The sequence below is a fragment of the Heptranchias perlo genome, chromosome 6 (assembly GCF_035084215.1).
Source record: "Heptranchias perlo isolate sHepPer1 chromosome 6, sHepPer1.hap1, whole genome shotgun sequence".
NCBI lineage: Eukaryota > Metazoa > Chordata > Chondrichthyes > Hexanchiformes > Hexanchidae > Heptranchias > Heptranchias perlo.
The window spans coordinates 42,568,451-42,587,704 of NC_090330.1; the positions used below are offsets into that span (position 1 = coordinate 42,568,451).

The window sequence follows — 19,254 nt, forward strand, 5'->3', positions numbered from 1 at the left end:
TTTGTGGTGATATTAGTTACTTTCCAGCTGGGCAGATGATCAAGTTGGCACTGGTTCAATGATTTCACTGATTGCAGCCGGCGATAGCCCCTTAATTCAAAGCTGTCGTACTGCCGGCGAACCAGGAGGAGCAAGTTCTGGATTTCCACATTTCACTGTGCCATGTTCGAACGCTGCAATTTGCTCCTCGATTTTTCCACTAACAACGGTGAGCGCCGTTGAGCTCATCATTATTTGCTAAGCAATTTCTGGGCCAATGTGCTTACTGAGGCTGAACCAGGGAGAAATTCTTCAAAAACTGATCCCCGTTACTGGCTTATTGCCAATAGCTGGCCAGCACACCGACAACATCCCCCGTGTAACCGGACATAAATGTATGCTAATCCATCCGCCTGTAGAAATTCACAGAGCTATAGTGGACACAGCCACAAAGATCCAATGGCCATTGATGTCGCTGAATCCACAAAAATCAATACCATTCACCAGAACCAGTCTCCTGGGCCATTCATGAACCATTTTTTAATGCTCCGACCCATCACACAATCTCGTGTTGTGTGCACTGAGCCACATATACTATGCAAATGTATAACTATGTGCTGTAACTGCGAACAACTGCAATAAAAGAGACCAGCATTAAAGAAAAATGAATTTCCATCCAACCTTTCAATAGGTTGATGATGCTTTCTAAATAAGTTGGTAGCTAATGCTCACATTTTCTACAGGGATAAATCTCCACTGGAGTTATTCGTACTTCTACATTTTTAAGTTATTAGTGCAGCACTTCCTGTGCATATGTGCAAGATCATTTTTGTTCAGCGCATGCTTTTAATTGTCAAACAAAAATGTAAACCAGAAACATCTGTGTTATCTACAGAACACATCAAGTACTCTCCCTGCCCCCATGACAGCAGCAAGAAACATTAACTCTAATATAAACTGGGTGACATTTAATCTGCAATTTGAGATGCTTCAGCTTTGCATTTTTATTGTATCTTTTGATTCTGACAGGACTTGTCCTATAAGGACCGCCACTGGCATGAAACCTGCTTCCATTGCTTCCAGTGTAAACGGTCACTGGTGGATAAGCCTTTTGCTGCCAAGGAGGATCAATTGCTCTGTACAGACTGTTATGCGAATGAGTACTCCTCCAAGTGTCAGGATTGCAAGAAGACTATCATTCCAGGTTAGAACAAAATTTACAAATATTAACTCTTGAATCGTCGAGAGTCAATCTGATTCAATGTAGTGTATTTGCTGGTAGAAAATTGATTCATCATACCAGTAGGTACAGTAAAAATATTCTTTCCCTCTCCTTTTCTCATTGCTGCAACACACAACCACAGTCCCACTTTCAGCCGGGAAGGTCTGGGCTATACACCAATGCCTGGGCCATCATCGTGTGGAGATGCCGGTGATGGACTGGGGTTGACAATTGTAAACAATTTTACAACACCAAGTTATAGTCCAGCAATTTTATTTTAAATTCACAAGCTTTCGGAGGCTTCCTCCTTCCTCAGGTGAACGATGTGGAAATGAAATCCTCGAAATGAAGTCGCATTTATATTCACAGAACAATGCTAGGTGATAACAGACAGTTTTTTCAACTGCCCGTTGCCAAGGCAATCAGTGTGCAGACAGACAGGTGTTACCTGCCAGGTCTCAGAATATACAAATCACCAAAAAAAACAACAAACAAAAAAAAACAGAGATAGAGAGGTAGAAACATAGAAAAGACAGCAACTGACCCGTTATATGTGAATATAAATGCGACTTCATTTCGAGGATTTCATTTCCACATCGTTCACCTGAGGAAGGAGGTAGCCTCTGAAAGCTTGTGAACTTAAAATAAAATTGCTGGACTATAACTTGGTGTTGTAAAATTGTTTACAACGGCCATCATCAGTAATGCTTCTGGTTTCTACAGGGCAGGACAAAACAGATCCAGACTGTTTTTGCCCCTTCTCCATGAGACAGATTCCCTTGCCACATGGTGCTCCATCTAGTGGTGAGGCCAAGAACTGGAAAAGCCTATCTTATTGGTGGAAGTAAGTTTGACAGTTGGCAGATGCCGATGGGCTGATTTTAACTTTCAGTTGTGGCGGAAAATGGGCGGTAGGGGATTGGCCGAGGGTAATACACCCCGCCTGACTTCAGTGGAAAAAAAAATCGGGCAGCGTTATACTGTACCTACTGGTATGATGAATCAATTTTCTGCATGTTTTCCACCGCCAACGAAAGTGAAAATCAGCCCTTGGAAATTTGAAACAAAACCAGAAAATGCTGGAAACACTCAACAGGTCAGTCAGCATCTGTGGAGAGAACAGATCAGTTCTGATGAAGGGTCCACACCTGAAAAGTTAACTGATTTGTTTTCTCCAAGGATGCTGACTGACCTGCCAGGTGTTTCCAGCATTTTCTGTTCTTGTTTAAGTTTGACAGTTGGTTGGCTCAGAGTCTAACACTTTAGCAATAGAATTACTCTGCTGGGCCATCGATGACAACCAATGAAATAATAGCTGTTATTGAAGATTGTTGGGAATGATGAAAATAAGAACAGTTTCCAAGTAAAAGGAGAGGGAGCAGGCCTGGGTTTTGTGATTTCATTCCAATTTAGAACCAGAATTTAACCTAACTTCCAACTCTATTAACACCGGTTAGGGCCTTCAACTAACATTAGCGCAACATGCTGTAGCTTCTAACCCTGTAGTGCAAACTTTATTGTACCTAAAAGAGACTTAAATAAAAGTTAAATATAAATTAAATAATTACCTAAAAACTGGTATCCTCAGCCTTAGGACAATGGAGTTGAAAGAGAAATGTTAAAGCCGCTATGATGAACTATATTTTTTTATTAAAGCACTGCACAATGCCAGCATATTGAACATTTTTAATATGCAGAACGGCATTAGATTTTCTGGCTACATGGAGCAGGTGGGCATTGAAGTTGTGCCCATAGTATCACTTGCACCTGCCTGCCCTATGTAATTTAGGTGCCCTCGAAATGACCCCACACACGCTGGCAGGGTTAGCGTCGGAGGGCAGCAGTGAGCTTGATCCCAATTTATGGGGGTCAACAAATTTAAGAATTCCAAGACTTGATGCTAGATGGGGTGCCCTATATAAGAATAAAACTGACAGTTCTGCCTACAGTGGTTTCTTTATGACTCCCTGTTGATTTGCATAAACCTCAAACGCCACAAAAGAGACCAAGAAGCTCCAAATATTGAAGAGTGACAACTGACATCAATGGGGGTTTTCTTTCTCTGTGAACTGTTGAGCTGAAAACACCATACACATATTTGGCTGAAGGACTGTCATGAGAAAATAGTTTTCAGTATTGTCTGCACCAATGTCAGCAGGAAAAAGAAAAGAGCTTGTTGTCACAAAACACAAAATATAAAAAAGTTTTAATATTTTAAAAATAAGTTCAAGCGGAGGATATAACAAAAAGTAATGACAGCGGTGTTTATGCTATAGATTAAACTATTTCCTCCTGGACAGCAGAAGTAAATTTAAAAAGAGAGAAAGAAAGACTTGAATTTCTATTGTGCCTTTCACAACCTCAGGCATCCCAAAGCACTTTATAGCCAATGGACAATACAACTGTTGCATTCTAGGAAGCTTAAGGTGGGTAGCAGTACCCTCAGCCATCAGTTATTAATAACTTTCATAAGTACTATATGGATAATTGGATTACTGCTCTAGTCACAAAACTGCAGCCAATGTTTATGTATCATCAAGACGACTCACTGTTTCAAGTGTCACCCTTGACTCAGTGGCAGTACTCTTGCCTCAGAGACAGAAGATTGTGGGCTCAAGCCCCTTCTCAGAGATCCAAACACATATCTACGCTGACAGTACAAGTGTTATGGGAGAGGTAATGCCACCTTTGGATAAGATGTTAAACTGATGCCCTGTCTGCTCTCTCAGGTGGATGTAAAAGATTCCTTGGCACTATTGAAAGAAAAGTGGGAGAGTTCTCCTGCTGTCCTGGCCAATGTCTGTCTCTCAACCATCACCACCAAAAATAGACTATCTCATTGCTGTTTGTGGGACCTTGCTGTACCCAAATTGGCTGCTGCATTTCCCTACATTACAACATTGACTACACTTCAAAAAGTCTTCATTGGCTTTGTGATGCTGTGAAAAGCATTATTGCAAGTTTGTTCTTTCTTCTGCAGACACTGGTAGAAAATGTTTCCATTCTCTAGCTTATCAGTCTTTACTGTTGTCTGATGTTATCCACTGTATCAGTGTTGACTAATTCTGTTTTTAACATGACACATATATGGCAATATTGTGCCACTATTGCTAAACTGAATATTGCTTAACTGAATACTCCCAGCTACCATCAAACTTAACATATAGTGATCATCCTTTCAACTGGCATCAGATGAGCTGCTACAGCAAAATGTCATTTACATAACACACACTTCATTTTAACTGTTTTTTTGATATGACTGTAGATACAACTTCAACCACCTCAGATAGTTGATGACCATAAAGAAAGAAAAAAGAAAGAAATAACTTGCATTTATATAGTGCCTTTCACAAACTCAGGACATCCCAAAGCACTTTACAGCCAATGAAGTACTTTTGAAGTGTAGTCACTGTTGTAATATAGGAAATGTAATGGTGCAAGCATTGCATCCTACATGCTACAGCCAACTTTTCGACACAGGTGATGACTATTTGGCCTGACTGTTAGCTGTCAAAATTGAATGTCATACTATGATGAATGATCATAGAGAGGGCCGCTGTCATGTGAAGATTTTAGACTAATTGCTGTAATGGAGAGGTTATTGAGACTGAGATTTCTCAATTAAAAAAAAACTAGAACTGTTCTGTGCTTTATAGGAATGACCAATGCCATAAGCTCAAAGTTGCCCTTCCCTCACACACAAACAGATAATAGCTGAAGAAATCCAATGCTGAGAAAAGCTGTGCTTCAAATGTCATCTTTTTGGGAGAAGATGTCTGCAGCAGAGACTAATTTCAGACATGCACTGAAAAACAGTGCTTTCCTCTAGGGTTCTGGCTTTGTGACTGTCAGCGAACCAAGAATAATGAGCTGAGGTCAGCAGCATGAGCCCACAAAAAATATGTTAATAAAGGTGATCTTTGCTAAGTAAACTTTGATATCTTCCAAACAGATAGTAGGAGGAGGGTTTTCATGGTTAAATGTCTTTAGCTGACACCTATATTCTGAGAAAATGTAATTCAGTAGACATGTTTTAATTGTATTTTGTTACAGGTCATTAGCTTGTTTCAGCTTCAATTGACAACATTTAATAAAAATGTCTTGTATAGCACGTTCCACCGGACTGCTACAAGAGGAACTATTGCATATTCTTTACTTTAAAAAAATTATTTGGTAGGAATAGAAGAGGTAGCATCTGGATTTTAACTTTCCTTTGCATCTCTTACTAAAACGTAGGCACTCGCAAGATGGAGCACAAGGGTAACAGCTGGCATGAGACTTGTTTCATCTGTCACCGCTGCCAACAGCCAATGGGCACAAAGAGCTTCATCCCCAAGGACAATGAGAACTACTGTGTGCCTTGTTATGAAAAGCAGTTTGCCATGCACTGTGTACAGTGCAAAAAGGTGAGCCACTTTTTACAAGGTCTGCGAGAGGTAACTCTTCCAATGGATTTAAACCAATTGTGCAATGTTGCACTGAGCCATATCAATTAGGGAGGTTCAGGGTTTCATTGTGTTAAGTTAGTTAAATTCAGCAGAGTGGCATTGGGGGCACCAGAATTGACTTCAGCACTGTTGGACCTAGGGAGGAGAAAAATCTGCCAGGGTTCCCATTCCTGATCGTTGGGTAGCGATCCCTACTCGGAATCTGCCTGTCAATTTTGGGACAGGGTAAAATAGTGTTTGAAATTCATAAAACAGATTTTTGAAGAGCCCACAGCCATTCACTTTTCGGTTTCACTAGTGAAGAATGGTTATTAGCCAAGGTAGCAGCCAAGCTGGCACTCAAAGGGACGGAATTAGAAAAAAACACTTGGAAGGCAAAACAACAACTATGCAATCGATACCAACCATCTCTGTAAACCGCTCTACCCTGCCCCCTCCGCCCACACCTCCAACAAGTGTAAGGAACCCATGGACTTGTTTGCCATCAAGCTAGGGACCATCTATTCAGCTACCTCTGCTGCTTTCTCCCTCCCCCCATGTCCAGAAAACTAACCCTCCCTTCAGATTCCCCCTGCCCTAGCCCAAAACCCACATATTAGTTTCTTTCCCATCTCCCCCATGTCCTCTCTGGGCTCATCTTGACCATGTGACCCACCTCTTGTTTGCTTGACCCCATTCCCACTAAACTGTTGGCCATCCAACTTCGCTTCCTGGCCCCCATGCTATCTGTAAATTATAAATGGTTCCCTCTTCTCAGGTACTGTCCCCCTCCCTCTCAAAAACCCACCCTCGACCCCTCTGTCTTTGCAAACTACTACCCTAACTCCAATCTTCCTTTGCTCTCCAAAGTTCTTGAACATGTTGTCAACTCCCAAATTTGTGCCCATCTCTCCTGCAACTCCCTATTCGAATCTCTCTAATCACATTTCCGTTCCTCCCACAGCACTAAAATGGCCCTAACCAAAGTCATGAACGACATTCTCTCTGTGACTGTTGTGCATTATCCCTCCTTGGCCTCCTCCTTGACCTCTTTGCAGTCTCTGGCATGATCGACCACACCATCCTCCTCCAATGGCTCTCCTCCATTGTCAAGCTTGGTGGGACTGTCTTTTCCTTGTTCCTATAATACCTATCCAATTGTAGTGAGATGATTTCCAGCAATGACTTCTCTTCTTGCCCCCGCACAGTTAGCTCTGGAGTCCCCAAGGATCTATTCTTGGCCCACTCTTCTTCCTTATTTACATGCTGCCCCTTTGCGACATCATCTGCAGACATGGACATCAGCTTCTACATTTACATTGATGACACCCAGCTCTACTTCTCTATCACCTTTCTTGACCCCTCCACTGCCTCTCTGCTGTCATGACCAGTTGACCAAAATCCAATCTTGCGTGAGCCACAATTTCTCTTCACTGTTAATCATGCTCCCTATTTTTGGTCATTTGAAAATTGTGATATTGTGCCCCCTATACCCAAGTCCAGATCTTTCACGTACATTGAGAAAAGCAATGCTCCCAACACTGACCGCACCTAAACAATGTCAGTGTGTCACTCACAGTGAGTGTTGCCAGGTTATTCCACTATGTGGAGCAATGCAGCCAAGATCGATCCTGTCCTCACCCAATGTCCACACATATGAACTTTCCAGAGGGGTCACTCTATTATGACCAGGAACTCTGGCTGATTTTCCTCTCCCTAGCCGAGGGCACTAAGGCTGATTGTAGCATCGCTACTATCGACCCAGTCGTGATCAGCTAAGTCAGCAAATTGAGTCCGGGACCTTCAAATAGTCTGCCAACATTCACTGTCTAGTCTAACATATGAAGAATGGCTACCTGGGCACTTGCCACCTAAGAGACCACAGCCCAGCATGTGTTAGCAGACTCAGCAAGAAGGAAAGAAAATTGGAGGGGGGAAATATAAAATCAGCTAAAAGAGCATGAGGGCAACATACATAGAGGTGAAAGAAGTAAATCAGCTTTGGTTGAGTAAACAATACAGAACAGCATAAACTGAAAAGGCATGAAGCAACGCTGATTGGTTCTGAATATGAGATTAGAGACTGCCTGTACAGAGAATCTATTGGAATATGGATCTACCAGAACCTAATCAACAGAAAAGATGATTATCACCTTAGTGTGATTTGATATCGCTGACCTGAGAAAGATTGCATCTTTTGACTTTCTTAGTGGCATTGTTATTATTAACTGTTGGATTTTAATATTTCTTTTATGTTGATCCTGAAATGTTAAATTTATTAAGGAAGTGTAACCATCTGCCCAAAGCTCACCAATTGTCTTTATCACAGGGTTGGATGTTACCAACTGACCAGTACTGAATAATTGGTTTATCTGTAGGATCAGACATCAACCAGCAAGTTACTGATAGTATTTATGTGGCTTTTAGAATCTTGAAGAGACACTTCTTCTGAAAAGGGACAAACCAAGTAACTAGTCGAGTGAGCTTAAATCCAGTAATGAGAAAACTGCTGGAATCCATTGTCAGAGCACTTGGAAAAGTATAAATTGATTAGGGAGAAGCAGGTTGATTTTATAAAAGGTAGGTCATGTCTAACTAGCCTAAAAGTTCTTTGATTGTCACTGGGTGATGGAGGAGAATTTTGGATGCCATATGCAAGGTACATTAGAAAGCTATTGATAATTTTCTGCACAAGGGATTGTTAACTAAAATTGAGGTGTACAAAATTGAGGTAACTTTGTGGCATGGGTGGGAAGCTTCTTGGAAGGTAGAAAGCAGAAGGTTGAGATAAAAAGAATATTCTTGGATTGGTGGGTCATGACAATTGGTGACCCTTGGCAAATGCTGAGGCCCCATTTTTCACTCTATATAAATTGCTTAGATTTGTGAACAGGAGAGTGTATCCAAATATGCGGATGATCCTAAGTTAAGGGGTCTGGAGAATTGTGAAGAACACAGAAAATTGCATAGATGGATTTAGTGAAAGGGTTGAACAAGGACAGATGCAGTTTAATGCAAAAAAGTGTGAGGTAAGAATAGTAGAAGGAAATACAATCTAAAAGGGGAAATTTAAGAGTGTAAGTTACCAAAGGGCATTAGGGGTACAGGTACATAAATCATTAAAAGTCAGCTCCAGAGGTGTAAAAGTTATTTTATTTTAAACTCCAATAGGCAAGGCTTCATCACAAGAGGTGCAAGAAAGTTGCATGGAATACTATGTTCAGTTTTGGGCACCCCACTTTAGAAAGGATATTCTGTTCTTAATGATTTACAGGAAGTAAATTATAGGATGAAGCCCATACCAAAGACTATGCAACTGTGGGTTATATACATAAATGATGAGGAGGTTAAAGTGTGGTCTGACTCATACGTTAAAAATAATGAAGGGAATCGATAATGGTAGATAGGGAATAATTTTTCCCTCTAGCTGGTGAATCCAGAACAAATGGATGTAATCTTAGAATTTAGAAGTTAGTTGGTTAAGTAAATCCAGAAAAAATGGCCTCATACAGAGTGTTCCATTTGTAACATTCACGGTGGATAATATTCACTTTCAGTGGGGTGGAAAACTGGCAGTTGCAGATCGGCTACTTGTTACACACTCTGCCTGCTTTTCTTTTCCACAACCGACCTGCAGCTGCCTGACTTCCACCCGAACCCAAAGTGAAAATTACCCTCACTGTCCCAGAAGGTCATAGATGTAGATGATGGTGATGAAAAGGGAGATAGATACTTACTTGGGAAGTAAGGGTATTAAGGGATATGGAGGAAGAGTTGGTAATTGGGATTAAAGCATTTGAGCTTCCACAGTCAACAATGGTGCAGTAGGATTGATAGGCCTCATCTTTTTCTTCCATGAAAACTTGACCAGTAGTATTAATGCTGTGAGAACATTTTCTAATATTTAAAGTCATTGTATCACATTTGTACTATTTAATTGCAGTGAAATTGCATGTTGAATAATTTTACCAGCATTGTTATGACATCATAAAAGTCTGTCTTCACTCTGTTTCCACAAACAAAAATAACTTTTTTAATTCATTTAAGTTTTCTTTTCTTCTGTTACATGAACAAATTCTCACTTATGCAACAAAATAAATATCTGATTTCTCCTCTCCCAACTGTATGCCCAATATTTTAACTAAAGATCTGCTACAGTGTTATTAATCATTACCTGTTGAAAATGAAGTAACCTACATTTTATCTTGCTAACCAGGCCATTACTACTGGAGGTGTCACTTACCATGATCAACCCTGGCACAAAGAGTGTTTTCTCTGTACAGGATGTAAAAAGCCACTGAGTGGACAACGTTTTACCTCTCGGGATGAATTTGCCTACTGCCTGGATTGCTTCAGTAACCTCTATGCCAAGAAATGTGCCGGTTGTACTAATGCAATCACTGGTAAGTTCTTCAGTGTGATGTGATTGTGAAAGAAGGAAATTATCAGCAACAGTTCAGTTAAATCTTTGTGCTTGTCAATCAGTGACATCTGCTACAGAAAAATATTCAAACCTAATCCGAATCCTGTAATGTATGGGGAGTCATTTTCACCTTCACCGGAAGTAATTCAGTGGAGTGGATAGTCCGTCTATTATAGAACCTGCCCAATTTTCATCCCATTGAAAGTAATGGGTTCTACAACAGGTGGACGATCTTCCTTGCCAGACGACTGCCCAGGTGACAAAGGTGAAAATTACCCCCATTGTTTAGTTTGTATGCTGCACTTTCCCCCTTTTTTGTGTTTAATTTTCTCTTTTGAAGGCGTATGATTCCTTGTTGGGGTATGATACCATTGGTGAAGATTATCCTCTCATATCTCACCAAGCACCATAATTCATGTGAGCTTTGATGATGAGAGCCAGCAGGTGGTTTGACTGTGAAGTCATCACATCTGAGCAATTGTTACCATCAGACATCCACACATGTACTTCCAGCAGAGGTGAATGGACAGAAATCAGACGTACGGACTCCGACCCCTTCACCCATGGGGGCTGAGGCTGCTTGTAGTGCCACTGCCACCATCCCAGCTGAAGGACTTTGTTGTTGAAAAGAAATGATTATCAACTGATTGTGTTGAATAAGAAGGTTCCAGTGAGAACCTAGGAAAAGTGCTACCCTTTATAAGTAATATTGTCTAACAAGAATTGTAAAGTAAATTCTATTTTGTAATCAATTTATTTTACATATGTAAATTATAATAGAACCTAATTGCACAGCTAACAGTCACCTGACTGTGTTTCATCCCCTTTTCTTGGAGAATAAACATACAAAATGTTTTGTTTTATCTTAATTCCTGCTGCACTATTTGTTAAGACCAACAGTTGAACACTTGATTGTTTGACAGTTGCCATGATCCAGCAGGGGCCCTCTCAGTTATGGTGCATAATTTATGTTAAATTTGCATCAAAAATAATAATCTCTGGATTACTACCTGAGCCACGCACAAATTGGCACAGGGACAAATAGATTAGATGGTTAAATGCGTGGATGAAGAGTGGTGTGGAAGCAGGGGTTTCAATTCATGGGGCACTGGCACCAGTACTGGGGAAAGAAGGAGCTGTTCCTTTTTTTTATTCGTTCATGGAATGTGGGATTCGCTGGCGAGGCCAGCATTTATTGCCCATTCCTAATTGACCTTGAGAAGGTGGTGGTGAGCCGCCATCTCGAACCGCTGCAGTCCGTCTGGTGAAGGTTCTCCCACAGTGCTGTTAGGTAGGGAGTTCCAGGATTTTGACCCAGTGACGATGAAGGAATGGTGATATATTTCCAAGTCGGGATGGTGCGTGACATGGAGGGGAATGTGCAGATGGTGTTGTTCCCATGTGCCTGCTGCCCTTGTCCTTCTAGGTGGTAGAGGTTGCGGGTTTGGGAGGTGCTGTCGAAGAAGCCTTGGCGAGTAGATCGAGTGCATCCTGTGGATGGTACACACTGCAGCCACGGTGCACTGGTGGTGAAGGGAGTGAATGTTTAGGGTGGTGGATGGGGTGCCAATCAAGTGGGCTGCTTTGTCCTGGATGGTGTCGAGCTTCTTGAGTGTTGTTGGAGCTGCACTCGTCCAGGCAAGTGGAGAGTATTCCATCACACTCCTGACTTGTGTCTTGTAGATGGTGGAAAAGCATTGGGGAGTCAGGAGGTGAGTCACTCGCTGCAGAATACCCAGCCTCTGACCTGCTCTTGTAGCCACAATATTTATGTGGCTGGTCCAGTTAAGTTTCTGGTCAATGGTAACCCCCAGGATATTGATGGTGGGGAATTTGGCAATGGTAATGCCATTGAATGTCAAGAGGAGGTGGTTAGACTCTCTCTTGTTGGAGATGGTCATTGCCTGGCACTTGTCTGCCGCGAATGTTACTTGCCACTTATCAGCCCAAGCCTGGATGTTGTCCAGGTCTTGCTGCATGCGGGCACAGACTGCTTCATTATCTGAGGGGTTACAAATGGAACTGAACACTGTGCAATCATCAGCGAACATCCCCATTTCTGACCTTATGATGGAGGGAAGGTCATTGATGAAGCAGCTGAAGATGGTTGGGCGTAGGACACTGCCCTGAGGAACTCCTGCAGCAATGTCCTGGGACTGAGATGATTGGCCTCCAACAACCACTACCGTCTTCCTTTTTGCTAGTTATGATTAAAGCCACTGGAGAGTTTTTCCCTTGATTCCCATTGACTTCAATTTTACTAGGGCTCCTTGGTGCCACACTCGGTCAAATGCTGTCTTGATGTCAAGGGCAGTCACTCTCACCTCACCGCTGGCATGGGCTCCACTTAAATCGGGCTGGGACCAGTGTCCTGGCGAATTGAATAACTAGGACGGTCGATAGGGCTTTAAACTAACAAGAGAGGGGAGGGTTCAGGTAAGGGTAAATTTATAAGTCAAGGCTGTAGAGCAGAGTATCGATTTGGGTGAAAACAAGCAGAGTGTGTCAGGAAGGGACAGAGAGTTTAACAAAAGTAATAGGGCATTAGTGACTAAGGTCACATCAGGGAAAAATAGTAAAAAGTTAAAATTAAAGGTGCTATATCTGAATGTACGAAGCATTCGTAACAAGATAGATGAATTAATGGCACAAATAGAGATAAATGGGTTTGATCTAGTAGCCATTACTGAGACGTGGTTGCAGGGTGACCAAGCTTGGGAACTAAATATTCCAGGGTACTTGACTTTTAGTAAAGATAGGCAAAATGGAAAAGGAGGGGTGTAGCCCTGATAATAAAGGATGAGATAAAGACAGTAGTGAGAAAGGATCTTAGCTTAGAAAATCAGTCTGTAGAATCAGTATGGGTGGAGCTAAGAAATGACAAGGGGCAGAAAACACTGATGGGAGTAGATTATCGGCTCCCTAACAGTAGTTATAGTGTTGGACGGAGTATAAATCAGGAAATTAGAGGAGTACGTATCAAGGGTATTGCAATAATCATGGGGGACTTAAACTTCATTTAGATTGGGCAAAACATGCAAACTAGTTTGGTGGACGAGTTCATGGAATGCATACGAGATAGACGCAGAGACAGGAGGAATTATAATGGGGAATAAGGAAATGGCAGAGATGTTAAACAAATATTTTGTATCTGTCTTCACAGTAGAAGACACAAAAAACATACCAGAAATAGTGGGGAACCAAAGGTCTAATGAGAGTGAGGAACTTAAAGTAATTAATATTAGTAAAGAAAAAGTACTAAAGAAATTAATAGGATTAAAAACCAACAAATCCGCTGGACCTGATGGCCTACATCCTAGGGTTTTAAAAGAGGTGGCTGCAGAGATAGTGGATGCATTGGTTTTGATCTTCCAGACTTCCCTAGATTCTAGAACGGTCCCCGTGAAAGGGGGCAGCCATTTAGCACCGAAATGAGGAAAAGTTTCTTCTCTCAGCGTGTTGTGAATCTTTGGAATTGTCTACCCCAGAGGGCTGTGGATGTTCAGTCGTTGAGTATATTCAAGACTGAGGTTGATGGATATTTGGACACTAAGGAAACCAAGGGATATGAGGCTAGGGCGGGAAAGTGGAGTTGAGGTAGAAGACCAGCCATGATCTTATTGAATGATGGAGCAGGCTTGAGCGGCTGTATGGCCTACTCCTGCTTCTAGTTCTTATGTTCTTATATTTAACACTGATTAGATATCCTAATTGGATTAAATGTATAGTGATTTACAAAATAAGCTTCCCATGGACTCCTAATGTATTGGCTTTTTCAGTAGTAATGTACCATGGTATTGCTTTGTTTTAAAATAAGGTGGAGTTCTTTAAAGTTGACAATAGCCAGCTAATTAGTTAGAATGACCACCACGATGTCACCTATTACCAATATATATAATGTTTTTCTCTATTGTGTTTTAAACCAAGGGCCTCAGTCATTTCTTGTCTTGGCAAATTGGGGTTTCTAACTTTGGAGGCCCAATCAATTTTGGTAATAGAATTCTTTGAAAAAAATAAAGTATAAGTAAAGGAACTGCAGTGGATACTCCTCTAACCCATTTAAAATCTTACCATTTAAGGTACATTTTATTTCATGCTCTTACTTCCAAAATATATTACATGACATTGTTATGCATCTGAATAACATCTGCCAGCTATTTGTCTATATCCCATCGATGTCCTCTTGCAGTCTTTCAAATTTCCCATACCCTCTCCCCAATTTGATGTCAGCAGCTCATTTCAATATTGTTCTCTCAATTCCTAAGCCCAGATCATTTTTACATATAATAAATAATAGCCTGAGGTTTGTGGAACACTTCATCACAATTTCCATTCTATTATCTTTGCTATAAATCTCTTACATGGTACCTTATTGGATGCTTTTTGAAAAGCTATATAAACTGCAGCCATTGCTTTTCATTTATCTGTGCTGTTATTTTTCAAAAATTAAAATAACAAAAAGTGAAATGAAAGGGGTCAAATTGAGAAAAATCAAACTAGAAACTCCATGGAATACTCACCAGTCATGGAAAGTGTCCAGCAAACTAGTGGACTGGGGTGATGGATGAGCAGGACTTAGTACAGATTAGGATGTGGGCAACATTCTGGGTGAGTTAAAGTTTTTGTGGGGTGGAACTTGGGAGGCTGGCTGGGTGGATGTTGGAACAGTTGAGTCTGGAGGTGATAAAGATGTAGATGGGAGTTTCAGTAACGATGGGGGTGAGTTAGGTGATACAGTGGAAGTGGAAATAAATGTTCTTGGTAATGGACTGGATTTTGGATTGAAGCTCAGTCCATAGTTGAGCAGCATATGGAAGTTGTGTATTGTTTGGTTTATCCTGAACAAGTAGCCTGGGAGGGACATGGAATTGGGGGTAAAAGTATGGAATTTCTGATAAAAACAGAACAGAATAGGGGGTGGTAGCCCTAAATTGCTTTCTTTGCCAGATATCTATCCAGTTCCCTGGTACTATCTCCCTCCACTGCTTCCTTGGTCAATTGTTACCCTCTGTATAAAATAGTTAAACCTAACCCATCTGTTTACCTTCCTTTTGTAATTCATTTTTTTCAGGTCTTGGAGGAACCAAGTACATCTCATTTGAGGAACGTCAGTGGCATAACGATTGTTTCAACTGCAAAAAATGCTCTATATCATTGGTGGGGCGTGGTTTTCTCACAGAGCGAGATGACATCCTTTGCCCTGAATGTGGAAAGGATCTGTGAGAGAAAATCGGTTAGCAAAAGATTTTATAGCAACTTTGACTACAGTTGCATTAATGCAAACCAACCTGGCTATCACCTACTGTAGTGTCAATTGTCCATAATTGTACTTACAGTGACTGAGCTTGACAATTTAGACAATTTGGTAAAAACAGTTTACAAAATGTTTGCAAATTCACAGAGAGTTTTGCATGAATGCACTGGGATGTTTTCAAGTGGAAATGTAATATTTGAATCTATTAATGACTTTACCAATTAAGCAGCCTGGCAACAGAGCTAGAAATAACAAAGGTTCAGGTGCAGAATCTGATGCTAAGATGACTTTGGCTTGCTGTATGTTTTCACATCTAGTAAAGACATATTTCAAAGTAACATTTTTATTATACTGCATGAATATATAGGTGAATAGTGAATATTGATTGAAGGTGGCACTATGCATTTCAACATTTTTCTCAGCCATTAAGTATTTCATTGTATTAAGTGCATCAATAAAGTGAAGAAATATGCTTCTGTACTTCTCCAATATCCTGAATTTGTGAAGAAAGTATCGATAACTGCAGCATCTTATCCCAGACACCTGACTGGATTTCTCATGTCATTGATTCAATTGTACAATAATTAAAGAATAATACACAACAATTGCTATATGGTACATAATGGATGGAATATTTATTCTTTTTTTAAAAGGTCACTTTGACTTCTCCGTTATTCTTAAATGTTCCAAATTTGTTTAAAAAAACGACTTTAAAATATGGAACCTTTTTGTGTAATGGGTTGTTTAATTTCGTTTTTATAGAATGTTATACCCTTTGAAGAAGTCCTGTCCATTATGTTCTGTGTACTATTCAAAGTATTTTTAGAAAGGTCCAGTTACAACCAATTCTCCTCAGTGCAGCAGCTACTAGATAGATAAAGTATTACCTTTATCTGGGTTCACCTTTCTTCAGTTCAGAGCTCCATTCAGATTCCTTGAGACTCTTCCTCTTTTTGATTAAGGTAAAGTTGAACAAATGCCCTTTGAAGAGTACGGAGTGATAGCACGAACAGAGGGAGACTGATTTCCCTGATAGCACTTCTGCAAATTAAAATTAAAGGAATCAAGGTCTAGCACTTGCTTGATGCACATAATGGGTGGCAGAGGGTCAATATGGCGGGCAGTGTGTGTGCACACACAATACCGGAGGTGCGTTGTCCGCCATATTGGTAAAGGCAGAAAAAAAGACATCCAGGGCTTGCGCCTGAAACAAGCGTTAAAGGGCCTCCTGCCTGTTTGAGGCCCCTTTGCAAAATTGGCCTGCCTTGAACACAGCAGGTGCCAGGCTGGCTGCATTCAGGAAAACATAGTCTACATGTGGCCAAACCAGCAAACCTTAAAGGGACCACTGGAGGCAGCCACCAAAAAGGTAAATTTGTTTAAAAAATACTTACCTGAATGTGAAGCTGGGAGGAGCACTCATGCTCCTCCTGCCTCCACCTGCCTCCACTACTGTGCCACAAACCGTTTACAGCTCCCACTCGACCCCCTCCCAATCGTCTCCGCCTCCCGATTGTCTCCCCCCTCCCGATTGCCCCACCCTCCTGATCAATTCCCCCACCCAGGACCTTCCTGAGGGCCACTGCTGGTGCTGCAGCAGCGCGAAATCCAATGCTGATTTCCCGTGAGCTACCTAAGGATGCCCAGCAAGGAGTTAGGCACTAGATTGTAAAACAAAACTTTAAGGGTGGTAATCTCTGGATTGCTTTCTGTGCCACGTGCTGGACAGATTAAGGAAAGGAAGATTGGGACAATCAATGCATAGTTGCAGGGCTGGTGCAGGAAGGAAGAGATCACATTCACGGAACATTGCAGCAATTTATGGAACTTAAGGGACGGTCTTCACCTGAACCAAAATGGTGCAAAGTCTTTAGAGAGGGTAAATATCGCAGTGGGAGAGGATTAAAACTAATAAGATAGGGAGTTGGGGAAAGGCTACGTTTGAGATTAAATGGGGAGCGCAGGATTAATAAACCTATTAGAATAGCAGCAAAAGGTTTAGCTGAAATAAATAGTGAGAAAAGACAAGTTGGGTTTTTCAAATTTAATGGAGTTTTTTGAAGAAGTTATCAATTGAGTAGCTAAAGGGAATGCATTAAATATGCAAATTGCTTTTATGGGCCATTTGATAAGGTGTCTCACAAGATGCTTGTATTAAAATTCAGGCATATGGTATAAGAGGAAATGTAGCAGCATAGATAGAAAGTTGGTTGACAGCCAGGAAGCAGTTAGAGCAAATGGATGTTCCTTGGACTAGATAAGGATTGGAAGTGAGTTCTTGGTATATATAGATGTTTTGGACATGGGTATAGCGAACAAAGTCTTGAAATATACTGCTAACACACACAAGAGTAGCAGTTTTGGCAAACAGCGAGGACTGTAAAAGACTACAGGAAGACATAGACAGGTTAAAGGAATGCGTAGACTGGTAGTAAGCGCAATTTACTATGGATAAGTGTGAGGTAATGCATTTTGGGAAAAAAAAACAAGGAATTGGAGTATATACTTAATGGAAGGACATTGAAGGGTGTGGATGAACAGAAAGAGACCTTGGGGTTCAAATACATCATTTCCTAAAAATGCAAGTGCAGTTAGCTAACGGCATAACTAAGGCCATTAGAATTAGGGTTCTATAAGTAGGGGCATAGATTACGAGAGTAAAGAAGTAACAATAAATTTATTCAAAATGTTGGTGGCTACAGTTAGAGGATTATGTGTAGGAACAGTAAAGGCTAAGCAGAAATTTAATACAGGGTTTTAAAATTATGAATAGTTTTGATAGAGTGAATTGGGAAAGACTATTTCATCTGGTTGGAAGTGAACGGCAAGGGGTTAACAATTTAAAATTGTCACCAAGAGGGTGAGGAGAGATTTTAGGACAAATTTTTTTACACATGTTGGAGCATGGAATACTTTACCACGGGTAGCAGTGGAAGTCGAGACTATTACATCTTATGGTTAATATGGATAAATATTCAAAGCAGAAGACGAAATAGGGCAATGGGGAGAGTGCAGGGCAGTGGGATTAGTTTTGGATTGGCTCTAACAAAAGACCCAGCACAGACACAATGGGCCAAATAGCCTTCCTCTTCTTTAAACTTATATGCTGTAATGTTTTAACCAAAACATTATACAGCAGATATAGAAACTAAGCAACAACTCCCTATGAACTGGATAAACATCAAGCACAAATTGCAGACAAGCCAGGTTAACTCCAATTGTTTGCAGTATTACCTAGGTGGGAAGTACCCTCATACTGGTGATTTTCTAGTAAAACTTGTCTAGTAAATATTGTGCATGGGGGAAACAAAATTACTTCTCCCAGTGCTATCAATCATCTAATTGTAAAACGCTACAAAAATAATATCCGATGAAATATGGTTGGCCAAGTACATGTCTACAGAAATGTAGCCAGTCAAAAAACCACAGCGTGTAGCACATTTCTGAAAAAGAACCTATTTCATGTAGTTCTGGAAAATTTGTGAATTTACAAAGACAAAATAAAGACTTACACATTCATAGGGAGGAAGCACTGAGGGCAGCAAGGGCACAAAATGTACTCTGGGTGGGGGACTTCAATGTCCATCACCAAGAGTGGCTCGGTAGCACCACTACTGACCGAGCTGGCCGAGTCCTGAAGGACATAGCTGCTAGACTGGGCCTGCGGCAGGTGGTGAGCGAACCAACACGAGGGAAAAACTTACTTGACCTCGTCCTCACCAATCTACCTGTCGCAAATGCATCTGTCCATGACAGTATTGGTAGGAGTGACCACCGCACAGTCCTCGTGGAGATGAAATCCCGTCTTCGCTCTGAGGACACCATCCAACGTGTTGTGTGGCACTACCACCGTGCTAAATGGGATAGATTCAGAACAGATCTAGCAGCTCAAAACTGGGCATCCATGAGGCGCTGTGGGCCATCAGCAGCAGCAGAATTGTATTCCAGC

The 19,254-nt window shown here is 41.1% G+C and overlaps 1 protein-coding gene across 4 annotated transcripts in view; it reads left to right on the forward strand.

The window, feature by feature from the left end:
* LOC137322940 (four and a half LIM domains protein 2) overlaps positions 1-15,910 on the forward strand; it is a 40,463-nt gene extending 24,553 nt beyond the window's left edge. For all 4 annotated transcript variants that reach the window (XM_067986194.1, XM_067986195.1, XM_067986196.1 and 1 more), the window contains 4 exons: positions 1,009-1,183; positions 5,438-5,607; positions 9,845-10,031; positions 15,123-15,910. In XM_067986194.1, coding sequence (XP_067842295.1) covers positions 1,009-1,183; positions 5,438-5,607; positions 9,845-10,031; positions 15,123-15,274 — 684 coding nt within the window. In that variant the 3' untranslated portion in view covers positions 15,275-15,910. The remainder of the gene's footprint in view (positions 1-1,008; positions 1,184-5,437; positions 5,608-9,844; positions 10,032-15,122) is intronic.
* The last annotated feature ends 3,344 nt before the right edge of the window (positions 15,911-19,254 follow it).